This window comes from Pelecanus crispus, chromosome 9 (assembly GCF_030463565.1).
Source record: "Pelecanus crispus isolate bPelCri1 chromosome 9, bPelCri1.pri, whole genome shotgun sequence".
Classification (NCBI taxonomy): Eukaryota; Metazoa; Chordata; class Aves; order Pelecaniformes; family Pelecanidae; genus Pelecanus; species Pelecanus crispus.
Genome location: NC_134651.1, coordinates 38,473,542 through 38,495,356, shown reverse-complemented (window position 1 = coordinate 38,495,356; position 21,815 = coordinate 38,473,542). Strand labels below are relative to the sequence as shown.

Here is a 21,815-nt window from a genome sequence, read left to right as displayed (position 1 = left end):
TGCGGCTGCAGGGACAGGGTCTGACGTCCTGCACCCTTCATCCTTGGCCCGAAGGTTCCAGCAGCACGGTGTCAAATGCAAATCCAGAAGTCGGCATCATGCACTTCTTAACAGAGTGGAGAACGCCAGGCCCATGTTTTTCCACGTGCGCAGAGCTCTCCTACCCTCTCCGCAACCCAGCTTCAGCTTTCTGGGTTTTGTTAGCATCAGGTTTTGCCGTGCGCTATGTTTCACCCAGGCAGGCCAACTGCCAGAGCGGACGCGAGGTCTACTGTGGACTGTGGTTCAATGGGAGCGCGTCTGAGAGCTTTCAGTGGAGAACTACATGCACCATCACCAACAGGAGAGGACCAAAGGGGTTTTGTAGAGGACTGGAAGCTAATAATGGCAGGGGTTGGAGACGCAAGTCATCGGATTAGAGTTAACTCTGTTTACAACGAGAGCTGATTCATCTCCAATAACCCTGTTTCACTCACTCTGTTTTTTGAAATACTCCTCCCATGCTTTGCTGTAATCGGGATGGCTGTTCTGCTGCTGGCTCTGTTGGCCTGTGCAAAGATGACAACAAGGGGCACGTCAATATGGAACAGGTGACAGTTTCCAGCCAGTGACATCTACCTTTCCACCAGACAGGCCCTCAGTTGCCCAGACTTCACACTTCACCTTCCACCTTTCTACAGTGTTGGGCACCTTCAGTTCAGGGAAAGCCGAAAAAAAGCTCAAATCATCTCACCCAAGCCAAGTCTCCCCCCTGCTGGGACCTGCTCAAGCCACAACACATTTGCTGAGAGCTGCTCAGTCCGCATAGCAACCACCCTAGGCTGCCAGTCCGCTCCCATCTAGCACAGGGCTGGAGGGTTCAAACCCCTGACAGAACTGAGAGCTGTCACCTCCACCTCCAGCCACGGAGCTGCCAAGGAAACGGCCACATCTTGAGTCATCTCACTTGGTTTTCAGGGGTCTGCATCTTTCACCCCCACTCTCACCAGCAGGGCAGGTCTGAAGGAGCCCCGGTGGGCAATGCCCAGCTGGATCACGTGCCCACACACGAGCCTCCAGCGTAGCAGCTGCCCCAGCACACAGCTCCAAACTGCTACCGGCTGCAGAGTCCTCAGGACCGAAGGGAGCTGTGAGCCCAAAACAGCCAGCTCTGCCTGTCCTCAGCACTACCCCAACACGCACTGACCGGAGAGGCATCCGCGACACCCTCCCAACAGCCACGACTGGCTCTGCGGCGTGGTCTCCAGACTCCCACGCTGCGCTAAGTGGTGCCAATGCCTGCACTGAGAGACACGTCGCAGACCCCAAAACCTTGGTCTAGCACAGACTCTCCCTCTTTGAGGCACTAAGACACCTTCAATCCAGCACGTCTAAGTGCTGTTGCAGGGGAGAATCCAGCCAGCTGGGTGCAGAGGCAGGGTGCCCGCACTTCCCTTAGTCACAGTTAGAGCAAAGAGCCCTCAGCCAGACACGCAGCAAACAAAAAAAGCCCTGAACAGAAAACACAGAACAATCAGAAAACTGCAGAGAGAGGCAGGCACAGCGAGAGGGTGAGCGCTGAGCACGAGCCACTATGCACACGGAGGGCAGGGAAGGAGAGGAGACACGCGTGGGGCAGAGCTCTCCCCAGCCCGTCCAACTGCCTGTGCTCCGCGTACAGCCCTGCCCTGCGACGCCGGCCAAAGGGGGGCTTTGAAGTAGGGGGAAGGGGGAAAATAATACACTGCAAGTGTGAAGTGGGTGGAGGGAACAGGGCAGCAGTGTCCTGTCCAGGGGCATAAAAGCGGGTTAAAAGACTTGACCAACGCTACAAGTCAGGACCTTTTCTGGCAGAGGTCAAGGCTGCCTCAACTGTCCACCTGCTAATGCCAACAAAGGACCTCCTTCAATGCCTTTTCTTCTAGGAGAATTACAGTCCGCAGCAGGCTGAAAGGACACACAGCTAAATGCATTTCACAGCAAAATGTTTCCCCAGCCAGTTAATTTATTTAAGATGGGGGAAGTAATTAAAATCTAAATACATGTGTAGGGGGTGGGGGTCTGCCCCTCCTCCCACAAGGAGGGCACTCTCAAGTCTGTCCCTAGGAAGCCTGCTCGGAGAACAACTCAGCCGGCTCTTTGACAGGGCTAGCAGAGCAGCGAACAAACGGGCTGCAGCACTCAGGGAAGGGGACCCTTCACAAGACTGTTTTCAAATTAAAACTTAAAGTGCAAAAGCGGGTATTTACCTAGTTTCTTATAATAATCCTCCCACGCCTTGGTGAACTCCACCTGGCCTGACTGGGTACCATTGTGATCTGCAGCAGAAGAAAGCGGTGAAGGCTGCTTAAAGCACAGCATTATCTTGTCTGTCCTCTCTCCTTACCAAGACTGCCTTCAGTATGCCTGGCTACAAACAGGAACATGGAGCATCCTAAGTAGACATGGAACTAGAGAGCCAACATTTTCCATCAGGTTCAACAGCAGAAATAAATCACCTGCCCCCCAAACATGGCCTTGTGGTACTAAACCCACACAAGGGAAGGATAATGGCAAGGAAGGATGCTTCTTCACTGGTCTTGGGAGACACCAGAAACCTGACAAGCTCATTGCAAAGCAGTCATCATTGGGATACAAGCTGTACTATCGGTAATCAGGGGATTCAAAGGGTATGTGCTTCTTATACCAGGCTCTAAAGCCAGGAGCTTGAGACATGACTATATCTTGCAGGAAGTGAGATCCCCCCCCCCCCCCCCCTCCCGCCCCCCAGTGGGTGGTGGGCAGGGTAAAAGGATGTTTCAGGGAGGTGAGGAAGAAGATAAGTTACTAAGGTGAGTTTCTAAAGTCATCTTGCAAGGCAAGTATCAATGCACGTTTCATAAGCATTTATTCAAAGGCTTTAAGGAAAGATCTTTTGTAGAGTTTCCCCTGCTGCAGTGACTGCTCTGCTTCCCAAAGCTCAGGGAAGTCCAGTGCTCTGCTCTTAGGGGTGCACAGGAAAGGACTAGAATAACAATTTTTCCTGTAAAACAAGCTAATGAGAAAATATTCTTTCTTCAGTACTGTACTATTCCACTCCCGTACAAAAAAGTCCTTTCAAGCCCACCATTGCATTTTGCTGTCCTGAAAATACAACAGCTGACCTTCTACAAGTCCCTAGAGCTCAAAGGAAAAGTCATGATTTTTAGACTGTAATTGTTAAGGAGGCAGGACTCTTCCAGTGGCTTTTTTTTTTTTTTTTGAGTTCAACACACACTTCCTATGCAGGGTTCCTATGTCCTACTGTAGCACACATTTTAGAAGTGCACTAAGTTAACAATGCAGCATTGAGGATTTCCAGATTTCATTATGCACAATTTCATAAACATTAAAGTGTGATTAGTGTTACAGGGAATCACAAGTGCAATTGCAGGCAATGCTCCTCCCACGTTTCCTCTACCTCAGGCACCTCAAAGAGTGGGAATTTATACTGAAGTTAATAATCCACTTCATTACTAAATCAGTCTTCGCACTGAAAAGCGCCTGTCATTAAAGCCCTTTAAAATTACCCCCCACAGACACACACTTTTTGGTCCTTAGGTTTAATTTTCACAAGACCAGGCCATTAAAAAACTCGTAATTCCTGAAAAAATTGTGATTGAAAAGCATCTGTCGTACATTACCAAGCAGACTGTGAATCTGCTCCGTTCAGGGCAAACCATTACTCTGGCTGTTGAAGACACAGGATGATGCAGTGACCAACATCACCACTAGCATTTACTACCTCAGTTATTCTGAAAAGGGGGACTCCTCATTCCAACCTCTTGAATTTTGACTAAACAGGGTTTTAGGAAGAAATGCCACTTCGAACCTTGAAGAATAACAGCCAGCCTGACTCAGTGCTGGTGGTTTAAAGTGGAAAGCCCAGCAGCAGGGGTGCTCCGGGTTCAGTTTTTGAACTCATGACTAAGGATGTGTGCAGTGTTGGTTTTTATTTATTTATTTATTTGAAAGCTGGTTATCCCGCTGGCCTCATTCTGAGGCCACATTTAGCACTGTGGAGGCTGAGCAGTTCTCATCAACTCCCAAAAGGAGGGAAGGGGACACTACTACAGCCAGTGTGGATGAACCAGGACAGAAGCCCTGCCCATCCTTTCTTCCATTTTCTGCACCTCCTTTCCCAGTCTTTCCATCAGACTAGGAGTTGAACAGTGAGAAGAGCTCAAAAGGAACATTTAAAAAAGAAAATAAGCAAGAACTGGTAAGGTCAAGAACAAAGAGATGGGAGGGCTCACCACCAGACACGGTGTGCCTGCTAGGGGGAAGTGGGGTTGGCAAGTGCTTGCCTGAACAGTGCTGGCAGAAGAGAGCCTAAGGCAGAAATATTTTTGTTAGGAACAGACAGCAAGGACTGAGTTTCCACACAAAGAGAGCAGAAACAAGCAGTAAGCAGTCAAGTGCACAAAAAGCGTTGCAGTTTTCGATGGACTTTGGCTTACTCTGAGCTCAAACACCACAGCATGCCTCCACACACTTCTGCTTGCTCAGGAAATTATTTTGCTGTTTTCACGCAAGTGGTCTCATGGTTGAACCTGTGTTTTGCAGGCACAAAGCAGCAGGTGCAAAGGGAACACCAACCCTTCTCCAACCCGGGTCCTAGACACTTACTTGGGACTTGCTGTCCAGGCTGCTGCCACGTCTGGTAGGTACTGCCCCAACCCTGCGTCATGAACGCCTGAGGACCACTGCAGAGGACAAAAAGGCATGCTGAAGTAGACAATAAAATACTTAACAGGCCGTATACACGAAATTGCCCACAGAAGCAAAATTGTTACTTATGGTCAGCAGCTGCTGAGCAAACAGGTCAGCATGGGTCTTAACATTGGTCTGTTCATGAAGCCAAGATGAAGACACATCATACTGAACAGCACTCCTTGTGCTGTACACAGTTCAGCCTTCTTTCCGTGCTCTCACTGCACTAGAGACAGGAATTTTGGAGATGCCAATCCCTACCCTGTTCATAATTTAATAGCTAAAATCCTTCCTGTAGTCAAACTTAAAGGATTAATCTCACTTGCTTCTGAATGCTCACTCTTTAAAAGGCTCCACTTATACACCACCCCTTCAGGGCCCTCCACCCTTCTCCCAGTGCTTTTATAGCTCCCAGCCATTCCCCACAGCCCATCCACGATGAGGTTGAGCAGCTTACTTTTGATGAGGTGTAGCAGGTGCTTGGCTGAACGGACTTTGACCAAATCCTCCAGGTCCACCCATGCTGGTACCCTGCCACAGAATCCACAAATATTTAATGCCAGCTCTAAGCACAGGGTGGAGGCAGTTAGTCTGAGCAGTAAGAAAGGGGAGAAGACAGCCTGGGACACGTTCCACTAAACCCCAGCACCTGAAAGAAGTGACTGATTCTCCAAGGATGAAATTCTCAGGACTGTCAGCACATTCCAGGAGCCCAGCTTCAAAAACAACTCCAGCCAGCCCACAAAAGGGCTAACGGGACTATGGCACAGTTGGAAATTCTCCTTTGAATAGCTTGGATCCTGAGGTTGGTATCAAGCCTTCTCCTCTCATACAGTTCAGCATAAAAGTTGCTTTCAGCTTTACCATGCCCCAGTTCAGTATTTTCCACACCTTCTTTTACCCAAGTCTCCCCCTTCAGTAGTACTCCAGCCCGACATTATTAAGCTTCAACACCATAGCACTGCATTAAGTGGAAGATAAGTCATCCTGGATTTACTAGAGCAAGGAGTTGAGCGTTACTTTCAGGATGATGATGCCAGGCACTGTGTCATTCTCACGCAGTGATACTATCGTCTTCCCTTCAAAAAATCTCCTCTGACAGCCTTCTCATACTTTATTATTGCTGTTCTTCCCCCTCATACAGCTGCACGCTACCCTTGATCATGTCAGCAAACAGTCAGATCCTTCTGGGACCACAGCAAAAATTAATCCAATGGATGCTGGAGTGCCAAAGCTCAAGGAAGCTGCTAACAGGCAAATGGTTTTGAAGCTGAATAACGTAAGCATGCGTATTCTGTGCCATCCTGTAAGTCCAGGCCTACATGTACCTAAGAGCAAAAACATCACACTGAAAGAGACAGACTAAGATAACAGAGATGGAACTTACACCAACTTTCTCATCTATGAGATGTCTGGCGAGTTCAATTTGCTGGGGAACTCCTCTGATTGTGAATATTCGTACACCAGGGTCTGTGTTCGGAGGTGGGTTTCTCTGGAGCTCCACATGGGCACCCGACTGTTGATTTATGCTCTTGATGTTCTCACCACCTGAAGAAAACCAAGACATAAGGAGGGATATTCAGCATCCCTTGCCATAAGAGCACATCAAAGTCAGGTTCTCATAATGGAATACAGTTTCAACTACCTTCTGCATGCCTCAAGGGAGGTGGGCTGAGGATGGCAACAGCGTAAGAAACCACAGTACCTGAGCTCCTGTTGCTCCTTTAAACTGCCTCATAAGCACAACCTGAAACTGTGAGCTACTGCAACAGTGTCTGGGGTCACGGATGGTGCTGTTTTAGGAATTCATACAGTCTCCCTTGTGTGCACATTGCTAGGTTCCCAAGAAAATGCAGCATGGCCGATGCACGCTTTGACAAACCAGATGCAAAAACTGTACTGACTGAATTCCGGTGGTTTTGCACAGCTGTTCACAATCCTCAAGAAAAGAAAGTGACCTGCAACTGAAACATGCTTTTCCTTTCTTCCATGAGGCTTTTTTTCCCATCACTAGACATTTCATTCCACTAAGGCAAAAAACCACTAGCCACATACCTCGTAGCTTAAAAATAAAGCTTAAGCTTTCTCACAATCATGTGCTGCTCAATAGCTTATTCCCTTAAAGAAACGTCCGCTTACTCTGCTTCCTATTCACACCGCAGTGTACGCAACTCTCCACACAACTGCAGTAGCGCAGGATTCCAGGCTGTCTTCCACAATTTCAGAGTTAGTTGTGCATGCAGTGAACATATCTGGCTAGTTTGCCATCTGGATAGACTAGAGCACAGGAGTGCTTCGAGCAGGATGCAGCAGGGCCAGCCAAAGTAGATCTGGTTTCCTGAAGACCTGCTAGGTCCCGGTCTCTTAATGAAATTTGCTTAACAAAAGCCTCAGCCAGTGTTACAATGGTTCAATTCTTCTTTTGGAAGCTCACACAACTTACAGACCAGCTCCACTCAACTGGAGAAATTAAAGGGTGCGGGGAACGAAAGCGTTTTACAACTTTTAAATCACAAACCAAAAATCACCAGCCAAAAGGACATACAGCAAGCAGGAAAGAGAGCAAAGAAAACTAACTGGAGATTTTTGTTTGGTTTTAATTAAAAAGAGTCTCCAAAAACAATCTCCTCAATTTTGCTCGCATTTCCATCTCTATACATCCAGCACAACTTCAAAACAAACTGTGGATGTTGCAGACACTTGTTCATTTCATTGTAATGGACTCGTGACCTTTTTAACATTTTAAAGCCTTCTTGGGGAAGGGAGGAGGAAAAGTTGCCAAAGGGCAATTAACTCTTTCTAAATGAATTTTTGAAGATGCATTTAACAAAAGATAATCGTGTCACATCCCTGGGCAGACAACAGGGATTGTGTACTGTGCAGCCAAAAGCCAACCCACTTATTTTCAGTCAAGCATGGGAAAGTGGAAGATGAAGTTTCAAAACCAAGAAGGTTTTTTTTATGTAATTCTTTTGTCTGATGCAGACTTGTTTGAAGCTCTGGTTTTTACATATTGAGGCGAGATCTGAATCAACAGCCATTTCATCTGCTTAACGACAACAGAGGACCCTGTCAGCCAACACAATTTGGATCATGACAGAGTGGGAGAACTTCTTTACTGGGAGACAGAGGCATAACCATAGGTTGCTACCCGCATAGCAGACTAGGCTTCTCCTTCCAAAAGGGGATTAAAAATTGAAACATTCTCAAACTGGAAGCAAGGAGAATATAGATTTCAAATCATTTCACCATTTAGCATTCAGCACCAAGTTTGTAGTTGTTGGGATTGTTTCCACATCAGGTCCCTCCTAGACCATGTTGCAGGATCACGTTAGTTGGCTCTCCAGGTTTGGTCAGAGGCTGCAAGCTCCCACCCGCCGTACAAGGACCCGGTGCCTTTACCCTCCAGTCTGGTACACACCAAAGTGCTCCCTCCCATCCAAGCTATCCCAATTCAGCCTCCAGAGCATGCAAATGAAGTGACGCAGTCAACATGATGCTGCACGATGCCGGAAGGAGTTCATCTTCCCCCCTAATGAGGTGACCCGCTCGGCACATGGTGGCTGTCTATAGACGCATTCAGCAGCCCGCTCCATTCTTCTACCTGATGGGGGGCAGAAGTGATCCAAGAGCGGCCCCCCAGCTGGACGTGAAATCGTAAAGCAATTAATCAAACCTGCTAAAAGGCAGAGCTGACAAGAGCCAGGCCAGCCACGTTATCTGTCAATATTGCTGTATTTATCATGGAAATCCAGCGGGGGCCCAGAGAGGCTGTGGTTTGTTTCCAAGCACGACTAAACAGAGAAAGCACTTGACATGTGTATGGTGCTCGTCTCCACCCTTCCCTCGAGTCTTTCAGAAAAGAAAAGCTGCACCTACCCACCCTCTAGAGGAAAAAGCTACGCACAGGATTTGCAGGGAGCTGAGCGCTTCTTATCAGCTCATAAAGGCTCACGGTCCCAAGCTGAGAAGTGATGCCCACAAGAAAAGGGCCCTAGATCTTCCATCATACAGGCTGCAGAAACTGGGCTGAGGAACTTCCTCATCTCCCTCTTTTCCCCGCTTCTCGAGTGGCGACATGGAGCTGGAAGCACAGCAGCAGTTACCTGGCCACATCGCATACACTACACCCAGGGGCCCAAGATCCCCATTGCCTGGGTGCTAGCCTCAGAGACCAAGCTACATGTGCACAGAGGACTTGGCCAGGTTTTACAGAGAAGGCTAACAGCCAAGTCCTGTATCATGGAAGGGGGCGGGGGGGGGGGGGGGTGGGGGGGGGGGGTGGGGTGGGTGGCAGGGCGCGCAAAGAGAAGGGAAGAAAAAAAAAAGCTGGAAACCGCTCAGAAACTAAAAGAGAGGGAGCAAAGGTTTTACAATTGGTTACTGTTAAAAAAAACCCACTAACATCCCCTCTCCCCTACGCTGCCCCACAGGCAGTGGTGTCTTGCATCAACATATGGAGAGCGCAGTACATCCATCCTGGTCCAGGCCCCAAAAGGCAACGCTACAGCCATCACTCACTTGACAAAAATGAAGGCTGCAACAAGACTAAGAGCATAGGCGCTGTAAGAACACCGATTACAAGGTGGTATTACAAAGCTACGAGCACTCAAATCACCATACAACTAGTAATTAGTCACTCCAGAAAGCTTCTGATCTGGCCGGTTAAGAATCCCTGTTTTGCTGTTGTGGAAACAAAGGTAAAAAGCTACCCTTCACCCCCACAGTGAGCCTGTGCCAGGCCTTGTACTTGAATGCTAGGACATCCAACTCTGCTACCTGCATTTATCTTTTCAGCACACAGTGCTCTCTGTAGTCACAAATGCTCCACTTCAGTGCACTGCTGAACAACAAGTGACCTTTTCTGATCCTTTATTAAGGATGACTAATGGATACAACAATAAAGTTTCATTATAATTTGATTTTTCCATACATATAACTCTCACATGTGAGCTTAAAATTTGCTTTGCTTGATCTTTTGCCCAACTGAACTGTTCAGTGAGACCAAGCACAATGACTCTGCAATTTCTGCATAATGGGGAGAGCAGGTGTTTTTTGATATTGAAAAAGTTTTCAGGTTTGTGAACAGGTTTACAGCAAACAACAACATCTGAAAATAATTGCAGATATGCTGCTGACATGCCCGTGTCCCACATCTGTGTCCCTTGCCATCCAATAAGGCAGCAGTTCAGGGTGCCACAGGGGCCAGACACATGGAAAGGAACAAGTGAGATGCAGCAGGATTGTGCAGCAGGGGAAAGAGACCACAAAATGTTTCATTGCAAGCTCACTCCTGCCCAACAGGAGGGCAGGAAACTAAATGTCACTGAAACATGGCACAATGCCCTCAAGTCTCTGCCTCCTTTACTGCTGTAGCTAATCTGTTCCTATTCTATTCACCTCACCTCTGCTGAGGCTAAAAGCCAACTGTGATTACTTAAATACTAGTTAAGGCATATGTCATTCTTCCTGAAATAAGCAGATAGAAAAATTAAATACAACTCCTTTGATACGTCAGTGTATTAACTCAGAATCATCGTAACAATTCAGAGCGATAAAGCTCTTCTGTTCCTGGCTCTAATATAAGTACTGCCATTACCTGATGCTCATGCTCTATGACAAATTGAGATGGCTGCTGATGCTCTGGTTTCATAACAGTCTCAGGGTTGTACTGGTTCTTGAGAGGAAGGCCAGATGACTCCTTGTCCATCTCCTTAGCATGGAGAGATTCAATGGCTAAGACAGCCGAGGGGCCTCCATGGCAGTGAACACGCTCATCTGAGCGAGATGAGGTGCACCAGCCTGCTCCGTGACAGGCTCAGATACAGACAAATCCTGCTACTTCACTTTATTCATCAGACACTTCAGGTACATGGCTGGAAGCAGCTACTCTTATTACCACATTCAGAGACCTTCCATTTTATCACATGGCACTCACAGAAATCCAGCATGACGAAATGACTGTTCTGCTTGTCCCTGATAAACTGTCCTTTAAACGAATTCTCTATATAAAAAGAATCCACAAATGAACCTGCCTTTTCTCAGCCAGCTGCTTGTTATAACAACCTTACTTGACAGCTCTGCATGAAGAGCCTCTTTTACAGACTGTGAACAAGGGCCTGGAGAGTAGAATTGAGTGAGAGCACCACAAAGAAAACAACCACAAGTGCTTATAGCTTATTCATATGCTGCATTCACTGGCTACTAAATACCTGCAATTACAGAAAACTCCAAAGCCTCACTGTCAGGCAGCAAAAATGCAACCATCCCAAGAGAGAAAGATTGCAAGCTCTAGTATTTATTGTCACCGGACCCACCTTTGCCTATAACGAGACCACACTTATCGGCTGGCACTGTGTAGGTTACTTCCTGCATGCCCCCAGGTGTTCCAACGCTCCAGTCCCCACGGCCACGACCTCTTCCTCGGGCGACAGCCAAGCTTCCACAGCCGTCTCGTTCCTTAGAAGGCAAAAAATTTGTATCAGTGGTTTTTTTGTTGGCCCCAATGCACATTAAAAGCAAAATAAAGCAAGGTAAGTTAAATTGCATTATAATCAATGGCACTGAATTAAGATATTCTTGGACTTCAGTTTCATATTCAAGATTTTGAAGCACTTTAAAGAAATGCCAAGTAACGTAGGTTACAGCTGCCTTCCTGACTCAGGAAGGTATTTATATTTTTTAAATGCATGCCTTTATATCTGCTGAAATAAACCTATAAACAAGCATCAACTACTAAAGGACTTTTAGTTTGTGATGGGGGCTTTCCTTAGAGCAACCAATAGTTCTTGGCACTGACACACACAGAAGCTGCTTCCAAACCCTTTCAAGTGTCACTCTTTAAAGAACTGCTGGAATTACTCAGCTGAAATGCACATTTTCCAAAACTTCCAAAGGAAGCTTTTAAGTTCAAAGACAGTTAAAGGACATACCTATTTTGGGTAACTGATTCTCCAAAAGCAAAAGGTGATGGGCAGTCAGAGGCTATCGTGACAGACCTCAAAATTTAAATGGATGATTAAAAAAATTACGTAATTGAATTCAAACCAGATCTCAGGACAAGAAGAGATATCAAGACCTACCCTTGATGGAGAAATTATGCTTGGGTATCTGGTCTGGAATGGCCTAACATCTTTACTTCTCATAATACAAAGTGAACACACAACCTCCTTCAGTAGTCTGCCCTACTACTTCACCCATCTTTGTACTTCTTGCTCTTGGGCAATGCAATATATTGGCATCTTTCTTATGACCGCATACATGAGTGTTCATTGCCTTCGCCTGCCTCCCACAGCCACTAGACCAGAGGACTGGAGTCTGAAGAGGAGGGAGGCATCACTGAGCACTGTTAATGCTCTACTGCCTGAGAGTTACTCAGCCCTACTGAGCAGGGCCTCCACTCACTGTCTCATGCTACTGCTGGACTCCATTCCACCAGGTCACTGTTTCCACATAACTTAAGAGCAACTAAACACGTGGGGTAACCATGAAGCTACAATGACACCTCATAATACTGCCTGAGAATAGGAGACCTTCCCATAGCTCAGTCAGCCCGTATCACATTAAAAAAAACAAATAAACAAAAAACAAACCTAGCAGCTCTGCCCTGGGCAGCAGCATGTGTGGCCTACCAGAGGGAAAATTTAATACTGCTGTTCTTCAGATGGTGGCATCCATCCACACAGCTGCATGTGTGCAGACTACCTTCCCACATAAGCACTTTCCTCCCAAGAGCCTCCAGAACCCACCTGTGCCGTGAGAATGAGCTCACTGATGATGTGCGCTGCGTGTTGACACCTATCGGGAAGCCCCATGACCTGGGCGACTCTTTCAGAACTAATCCCATCATCTGTGAAGAGAGGTAGCAAAGACTAAATTAAAAGGAGAATACATCCACCCGCCAACAAAAGCTTCCTTTTAGCACCACCATTACTAGCAGCATTTTCACATAACATAACTACCCCAAGAGCTACCTCTTCCCTCCACCTTCAGCCCCTCTTCCATGGACTGAAAGAAGACAAAACCCAACCCACACTGCAGAGGGAACAACATTCAAAAGGCAACACTTTCAAATGTCAAAAAGCCATGAAAGAGACCGATACAATTTTAGGAGGACAAAGGCAGCTTTGATAGGTGATCAGACAGCCAAGGACCCAGAGAAAGTTACTTAGAATTAATCAACTCCTGATCCCCAAAGGCTTTAATGTGCTGAAGGAGAATTCTTTAACAGAATATAAAAGTTTTTTTGTTATTGTTATTTGTTTATCCATATAATTACCACTCAAGACACAACTCTTGTGACATCTAATGTTTGCAAATGAGCTGCATATAATCTTACTCTCTGAAAACCAGAAAGTGCACAAGGAAGCAGCACATCATATTTGAAGGGATTTCAGAAGGAGACACAACGCACCTTTAAATTAGGAAAGCCTAGCTGCTGTAACCTCAGATCAGATTCATTTTAGCAATCCCAAACTGTAACACTGGTCAGAAAGTAACGGCCTCCATCCTCACACAAACCTGGTTTAAATTGAATCCTAACTCCAGCATCATTCTGAATCTTTTTGATCATTTCTCCATTTCTTCCTATCACAATTCCAACAGCAAACCTGGGCACAGAGACCTGATGGAAAAGGCAAAGCAGTATGAAAGCTCAGAGAACTAGGCTGAATTACTCTGATTTTACAAGGAGATGCTCTTAACTATGAGGACAGGCCACATTAGGCAGCTCCAGGCTACAGAACCATATTGCTAAGAAAAACAAACATGTGGCCACAAATTCCTTCCCCACTAAATGAACTCTGCACTACAAGAATGCAGCTTAAAAAGACAATTAGAAAAGTGCCATCTGGAAGTCCATGCGAACTCCTCTGCTTTGCAGCCAAACTCACTCTTCTGGCAACAGAACACAATGCATTTAAAAATAAGCTTACAGGTTACATGTGCAATTTGATGACTTCCACCCACTACCCATCCCACAGGGAGGTTAGCAGAGTACTTGTGAAGAAAACATACCTCTATGCTGCCTCCTCCCATTCTAGAACTGAAATCATTGCGTACGCCTCGGAAGTCTGCCTGATCTTTCTCTCGGATGATCTCCAGTACCATTTCCCTTGCTTGCTACATGGGGAAAGAAGTTACAGTTAGCTTAAAATTATTCTGCTTGCCATCTTGGTGTTAGGGCCTCAGCAGTGGCTAATGGTCAGGCTTCAGGCAAAGCAATCTCCATCTGCTTAACAGAAACAGCATTCTGATTTAGAATTTCTTTTACCAGTCAATGGAGATCTGTTCTTGATGGCATCTTCCATGTCTGACAAAACCTGCCAAGTGTGCGAGGCAGCAGTTTCTTGTGTGCAATTGCTTCTTTTAGCCTTTCAAAAAGGCCCTTTAGCTTTTAAAATATCTTTGATTTTTTGTGTTTTGTTTTTAAATTAATGGCAGGGAAGGCCCTTTCCTACTGGATAGAACTGAAACTGATATAGTAAGGTAGAAGCTGCGGTAGCATAGCTGGGAGCATGTCCACTAAGAGCTAGAGAGCACGTACCAGGGAGGCAGGTGGGTAGTAGTGAGCTTACTGACACTCAAAAGTTAAGCCCAAGTCTGCAGCAATCCAGCAAGACATTTTGAGACAAATGAATATTCTTCCTATCTACTTGCAGCCCTCAACCATTCACAAGTTTGCATGTAGCCCAGCTAGTAAAAGTGTACCTTGGAAATAAGCCAACAGTAGCCACCATTAAAAAAAAAAGCCTACACGTCAAAACCAAAGCCTTTTTTTGTATATATTAACCAGTCAAGCTTTTGACATTTTGGTTTTATTTCCAAGTCTGAGGGACACGGGTGAATCTGACTCTTTGCACATTTTTACATATTTTCCATGCCCCCGTGGTATTTTTTTTACAGAAGGAAACGACTCGACATTTCAGAGATGCCAAGACAGAAATAAGGGCAATGGAGAGATTTCACAGGGATTTAAGAGAGTTCAGACACACTGTCGCAGCATCCAGAGAATCCCACCAAACCCAAGGATTCATCAAGCTTCTTAAGTGCTTTCTAAGTGTGCTCAACTCTACTAAGCGCCTCAAAGATCTTCCAGCCTATGCAGTCTCCATGATTGCTTGGCATGATTTATGGCACGGAAGATGTGACAACAGCAAATCTTGCAAGGCAGAATAAACCACCTGGGAAGTAGCAGCACTTAAAGCATGATTTGGTTAAAAGTAGCAAGATTGCCATTAAACTCCTTTCTGCATATCTATACCTCCACAATAGGAATTTGGAAAAAAACCCAAAACAAACAGCCTACCACATTTAAATCTAAAAGCCCACTTGCAATAAGAGGCTTGAAAAATACAACCCAAACATACTATCCCTGAGCAACATCAACTGTTGCAGCAATTTATGATTAGGGAGATCCTATGAAACAGAACTACTTTTATTAGAGCCAGGAATGCTAAGCTAGATTTAAGTACTTAGCAAGGTATGAAAAGCACTTGCTGAGAAGTGGAACATGCCACAGCTAAACTGTAATTCTTTAATTCAAGCATTCCCATCATGCTGCAGTCTTCCAGTCTCCAGCTGATCATGTGTTTTTGCTTTGAACCGCAGGTATGAACACATCTGTAGAACCCTGACACAAGGAGACTGAGGTACCAATATTAAGCAAACCCCTTGGTTTCAGGAGTTGTCATGGGTTGTTTTTTCTTTTTTTAATTACCTGCGTCAATTGGCTGTCTGAGATAATGAACCTTCCACAAAACTTTCTCAAATGTGTGGTTAAGTTCGTCACTAAAAACCCATTTGCTCAAGTAACATACACCTACGATTTTGCTTCATGGACTGGAAAGCATTTCAAAGCTACTTTCTCCAAACCCTCCTCCTCAGCTCTTCTCCTACCCATGTCTAATATCTACATGAAGTGAGATCTCCTAGGCTATGCTGTAAACAAGCCAACACTTGCCAGTCTGGTGTTTTAACTTGCTCTACTCAAACTTCAACCTTACAAAACAAACAAAACGAGCTTACATTTACAGTTGGATTTGACTCCACTACATGCTCACAAATATACTAAAGTCTAAATTTCTCCTCAGTTCTCTGGGGCAACTGCTTACTTTTATTACATACCTGTACTTTAAATGCATCTCCAGTAATACGGAGAGGTTTATCTGCTCCAGTAGGCAACGGACCATCTTGGATCATAATCATTTTCACACCTGTTCGCTCCTGAAGAAAAAGCACAAAGCACTTTGCTAAGCAGAGTCCCTAAAACAAGGGACTATATTTTGGTTACTAAACATTACATAGGTCAAATCAGCAGCTTTACAGACCACTACTTTAGCTCTTCACAGGTACTTATAGCACAAATTCAGTAACAGTCCTAGAGTGTAAAGGACTGCCAGAATGTGTGCTACTCCTGAAGTTCTCAAATAGCTGAATTCCTTGCAAAGAGAATCCCTCTGCCTCAACAACTGATTTTTCAGCCCTTTCCAAAATCTGTAGCTGTCTGCATATAATAGTTATTAAGTGACCAGCCTTAAAACTATTAGATGACAGAGGCCTAAATCATGGCACTCAAAAAACCACATTTTTGACCTAGGCGCTTTTCTGAAACCCTCTGTTCTTTAAAAAAACTTGTCCCAGATGGAGGAATAAAGAATGTCTAGGAACACAGACTTATACATAACACAACACTTTTAATTAGAAAGGGGTGGGATAAGAAAAAAAAAAAAAAAGGAAGACACGCCAGCTTTATCACAGATCAGCAACAAAAGAGAAGCACAGTACAACAGCATGGCTGGCATTAAAAACTATTGCAGCAGCAGGCTAGAGATAGCCTTTTCTTGGCTACAAGGATCCCCTCCTAAACAGTGCGCACCAAATGTTATCTAAAGCACACGAGTTTCGTTCACAGTTCTGGCAAAACTCCACTACACGTGTAGCTGGGGCCAAACCGATTTCTTTTTTAACACAAGATTGGATTTGAGTCCAGCTCTCCGAAGGCAGAAGAGTAGTCCCTGCTGTAGAAGGTTAGAGCATTTAAGGCTCTCCATTTCAGCATGCTCTTGTTGATCTAGAGAAGCTGCAGTAGGGAAGAGAGCCCTAAAGTAAATGCATCTTGCGCACCTGCAACTGTTTTATTGTTTCACCTCCTTTGCCGATGACTAGACCCACTTTGGATGCCGGGATCAAAATCTCCTGAATCGTACTGTTGCCATCAACATCGTTGTGAAAACCAGGTCCGTTCCGACAGCGATCTACAATCTGCCCCAGTAGCCGTTTTGCTTGTCTTTGGAAAAGAATCGAGGGAAACAACCATTAGACAACATTGTTCCACGTGATCAAGAGACCAGGAACCATTGGAATGGGAAGCGATCAGGGAGAGGAGAAGAAGTGAAAAGATGGAGGAAACCACAGTTAGCACAATGTTTGCTTTTTTTTTTTAAAAAAAACCTCTCTGATGTATATTTTCCCCTATCATGATCACTTATAAGCAGTTTGATTTTTGAAAGGGGAAGAGAGAAGGAAGAGCAGCAGCATGCTCCGACCTCTTTGGAAGTTAAGGATAATAGCTGAGCTATAGCATTTGGGGTGCTTATTTTGAATGAAGATGCTCTAGGTTCTAAACTTTTTTAACATATATACAGTATTTGGTAAAACTTAAACTCTGTTCTCCTTCTTGATGAAGACAAGAAAACCACACACTGCTCTGATGCTAGCACAGCATGTTGGTTAACCACTCTCCGATCAATCACAGGCAACTGCCTTGCTCTTCTCTGCCTGCTCTTACCAGCAGCACCAGAACACTGTTCTAACACAGCCTCTGCCCCAAGCAGTAAGTGCTGAAGCTACACCGCGAAGCAAGGCAAGGATACTGCAGCAGCAACCAGTGAAAGACTGGGTTCTTCTACTCCTGGTGAGAAGAGACACACAAAGAAGCATTTGGGAGATTAAAGATCCCTTCTCTAAAATCTTTAGCATGTCAGAGGTTAACTGATAGGGTTTCCCTTCATCTTGAAGACTCCTAGTACCAACACATCGCTTTTCTGCCCTTCTCCCACAGCCCTTCTCCCACAACCCTTCTCAAAGTAGATAGAAGAAAGTCACCAGTTCCCTATTCAGTCTAAAGCAGCATCTTCCCCTCTCTCCACTTCATACCAAGCCATATCAGGCACCCTAGGAGGACTGTCTTCTCTCTGGCAATTTGAAGAAACAGTACAAAGTCATCCCTTGCAAGCAGACATTCACCCAAGACAGCTCAGGGAGTAGCGATCTGAGGCTGCACACAGATCAGGCACTGCTTTCTCTTGACTTTCTCACAAAACAAGGCAAAAGGTGGAATTTCTGGAAGCCCGCTTCAAATATTCTGGAAGACTCTTAAGAGGTTCTATTCATCTACTTTCATATTTTGCATAAAATTCTTTCAGTGACAATATAGAGACTACAACAGTTAATACACAACATATTTCAGATGAGAAGGGGTCATTTGGAAATTAACCCTATCAGTTTGCCACTGGATATAACTAATGGAAACACTCCTCACAAAACCCTTCAAAGAAGTCTGTCATCTAGATTGGTTTCCTCACTTCACTTTCTTTTTCTACAAGCAGCCTGAAAAAATAGTTCAAATAACCAACCTGACAAGAATTTTAGCACAAAAGTAAATTAGATTTCACCTAATTCCATGTCCTCAACACGTTGTTCCGCTTCACAAATCGAGTATTCTCACTTTTTTTTTATTTATTTATATTTTATTTAAAGACAGACTTGGACATGACTACATTTAACTGCTTATTTCAGGACCATGAAGTCTTAACTATACCTCTCCCCCATCTTCCCCCAACTGCATCTCATCAGGCATCCCAGCTTTTTAATATTTTGCTCTTGTTCTGAAATATCCTTTGCTAAAGGGGGAAGAGCACTTCAATATCAGCAAGAATACATTGCCTGCCCTATAACGTGAGCTTGCCAATTATATTTATTCTGGCTCACTGCTTGCAGTATTATGGTAGAATAAGGAGATTTAAGTACCCTTAGATCTCTTAGGAATGGAAGAATGATGAGTGTCTTCTCTTTAGAGAGACAGTCTTTGCGCCCATGTATTTTCACTATCAAATGCAACTCAAAGATTTCCAGATGGATTTTAAAAAACCCACCTACCCAAAGGCTGGGGAGAGAAAGAGCAGCTCCATATGTTAAGTGTGTTCCTGTAAGCCTGAGGATCCTGGATCCAGTTCCAGCAGGAGGTCCTCAACTGGTTTGTGAGAGTCTCAAACTCAGCTCCTGGGAAGGGGGAGGGAGGAAACACTGTCCCTAAAGTTTCTATAGGTCTAAAGAGTAGAAACCCCTGCTGGCTGGCCACGTGTCTCTACCATGCAGGGATCAGAATTCAAGACTTTGGTTCAGTCCTTTGCTTCTTGTTGGCAGCGATGCAGAGGCAAGCACACCCATTGGCCTCATGCTGCTCTGCAACAACACCAACACCTCCAGATTATTCTGGAGTGGCACCGATAGGCTTTGGAGGCCTCATGCAGCCCTTCTTCAGCTGGAAGGATGGTCATCTCAATAGGAGTAGGGAAGCGAAGGGGAGAAAAGAAGTGCCCTTCAACAGCTTAGCTCAGTATCCTGAAAAGCTGCAGTTAGAAAACTGCATCCTAGGTGCCCTAAGAGCAACCTTGCCCTGCGGAGGAGAATTCCAAGGAAATTTCTGCAAAGGGTTCAAACTGCAACTGGAAAAAAGCCTTTGAGGTGCACAGTTTAAAGCATCAGACCAAGAGGTTCTATGCTCCAGAGACCCTCAAGTTTGTCTAGGCCAACATTTGCTGGTGTGGCTAACCAAGTAGCACTGACAGAGCACAGCATTAGGGAGAAGAGAGAGAAGGAGAAAGGAGAAAAATGAAATCAGAACTCACTCAATGCTCTCTGGCGTCCCGGTGAGTACACAGGGCCGCTCGGGCATCCCACCGCTGTCTACAAAGGAAACAAGGAAGAAACTTTTAATACACGGAATTAAAGAAATGGCAGTTGTTTCAGTAACTGTCAAGCACTAATGGAAGCACTGCCCCCCCGCCCCTGCACACAGAGCACATTAATGAATTCAAAGACATCCAGGGTCAACATGTTTTAAATGATTTGCTGGATGTCTGCATTCTTTTAAAGCCATCCCCACCAAACTAACGGGAGGGGTAAGAACTTGATTACGGTTTGTTGATTACATTCATCAACAGTTTCCTGGACAGCACTGCAGTACAGTCTTCCCCAAAGCAAATAGGCACTAGCACAGAACAAACTGATGGTCCCATTTTTTCGATGCAAGGCAAACTGTACAAAGGGCTGCTGCCACCCTCCTGAGATGTCTTCTGCCAGGAGTTGGACCTCACCAGACTAATCAGAGACAAACCGCAGAGCTGAGCAAAGCGGTACCACCAGGAGAAAACTCAACAGCTGCAATGTCAGGTCTAAGTACCACATGGACTGTCCGTTTTCACTGTACCCATCTGTTGGTTAAAGACAGTTCCTTAATTGTTTCATTCCCCAAACCACCTGACAAACCTGTTTCCTATGCTAGTCAGGAGCTCTCCCATGCATGTTAGCCAAGTATATATCAACTGTTAACAGGGATAACACACCATGCGCATGGCAAGGCACCTGATCTAATGGACATAACACCCTTCAACATTAAAACCTGTTCACCTGCCATACAAAGAGGCTCTTACCTGGAGCAATTTGAATTTTGCAGCCAGACTCTGCCTGAATCCTTGAGATCTGTTCACCTCCCCTGCCGATTACTGAAATGAGTTCAAAAAGCATCAGAACATACCATTTTCCTGAGTAACTACAGAGCACCTTCCCCCTTTTACTCCGCTTCAGCTATCTATAAAGGAACAGTTTGACTCCAGGATTGCAGAAGAGGCATCCACAGCATGAGCAAATTTATCATAGCAGAAAAACACTAAGACACTGCTGAAAGTTATTCTATTTGCTTGGAAAAACAAAACAAAGCAGCCTGCCTTGCACTGGAATGGAAATACATAGTATGCAAGAAATAAGGCACTAATTTGAGTGCTGCTAGAAGAGTGTATCTTGTTCAGCCTGAACCAATAAACCAGTTATTTGGAGTACTAAAAAAGGCAAAGACTTTTGCTTTTATTTCTTTAAAATTCATATTTTACTACCTCTTTTCAAAGGACATGCTATTTGTCTGAGTGCAGACACGCCAAAACTGCTACATACTGAAATGCTCTATCAAACCTTAAGTGAAAACAAATACCCATCTCCCTTAATTCTTGGCATCGGCACATTGCTGTTTCACAAAGAGACGTACTGGGGAGAGGCTGTGTGCCAATCACCATTCATACCCTTCCCAGACTGCAAAAAGGAGCAGAACTGTCAAGTCAAACAGGTATGCCTAGCTCAAGATGCTCTCACAGAAGCATCTCTCAGCTGTAGGTTTAGCACCTTCCTGCATCTGTCTGCCCTGAACCAGGATTAGATTTAACACAGAGATGATGCACTGACAGAGCATGCAGGCTGCCCTCTCACAGAGCTCCAGCGTCCCTCCAGTGATCCCCAACATGCGTGGTACCAGGACCCATGAGGTCTGGTAACGAACGAAGAGGTCTGGCTGGAGGAGAGCGAGTGTTTCCTTCGCAGGAATTTGAGTTACAGTTTTACAGTGTCTTTAGATTCAGGACAAAACCTCACGCACTAAGGGGTAATTATCATGGCCTGTTATTTTCCTTTTTACTCTTCATATATCAAATGGGAAGAGATACACAGAGATCTAGCAGTGGAAGAGTCAGTGCAATCACTGTAGTAACACAACAGCAGGAGGTGCCATTGAAAGGAAGAGTAATGATCATCAAGAGGAAGAGAGAAATTAGGATCAAGCTTGAAAGAGAACAGTATCAGGAATGCAAATCTAGGAAAAATTCTCATCTGAGCAATGCATGCTGGTTGTATTTCCCTGCAGCAAGCGTAGGAGAGATTTAAAATTCTGTTTAACTTGCCTTAAGTCAACTTTTATTTTAGCATTTAAAAGTTGTTTTCCTCCCTCAACTCTCACAGTTTTGCATACTCAAAGGAAGTAAAACGTTTCAGTAAGGGGA

The 21,815-nt window shown here is 45.1% G+C and overlaps 1 protein-coding gene across 2 annotated transcripts in view; it reads right to left on the bottom strand.

Annotated features, from left to right (window-relative positions):
- Positions 1–21,815, bottom strand: part of FUBP3 (far upstream element binding protein 3) — a 40,276-nt gene that overhangs the window by 2,186 nt on the left and 16,275 nt on the right. Inside the window, exons 6-17 of one of the 2 annotated variants that reach the window (XM_075716327.1) lie at positions 20,424–20,495; positions 19,620–19,677; positions 16,834–16,996; positions 15,835–15,933; positions 13,726–13,830; positions 13,231–13,333; positions 12,459–12,559; positions 11,028–11,169; positions 6,098–6,258; positions 5,168–5,241; positions 4,627–4,703; positions 477–548 (exon numbers count right to left, since the gene is read on the bottom strand). In XM_075716327.1, coding sequence (XP_075572442.1) covers positions 477–548; positions 4,627–4,703; positions 5,168–5,241; positions 6,098–6,258; positions 11,028–11,169; positions 12,459–12,559; positions 13,231–13,333; positions 13,726–13,830; positions 15,835–15,933; positions 16,834–16,996; positions 19,620–19,677; positions 20,424–20,495 — 1,227 coding nt within the window. The remainder of the gene's footprint in view (positions 1–476; positions 549–4,626; positions 4,704–5,167; positions 5,242–6,097; positions 6,259–11,027; positions 11,170–12,458; positions 12,560–13,230; positions 13,334–13,725; positions 13,831–15,834; positions 15,934–16,833; positions 16,997–19,619; positions 19,678–20,423; positions 20,496–21,815) is intronic. The other variant, XM_075716328.1, reaches the window with a different exon arrangement.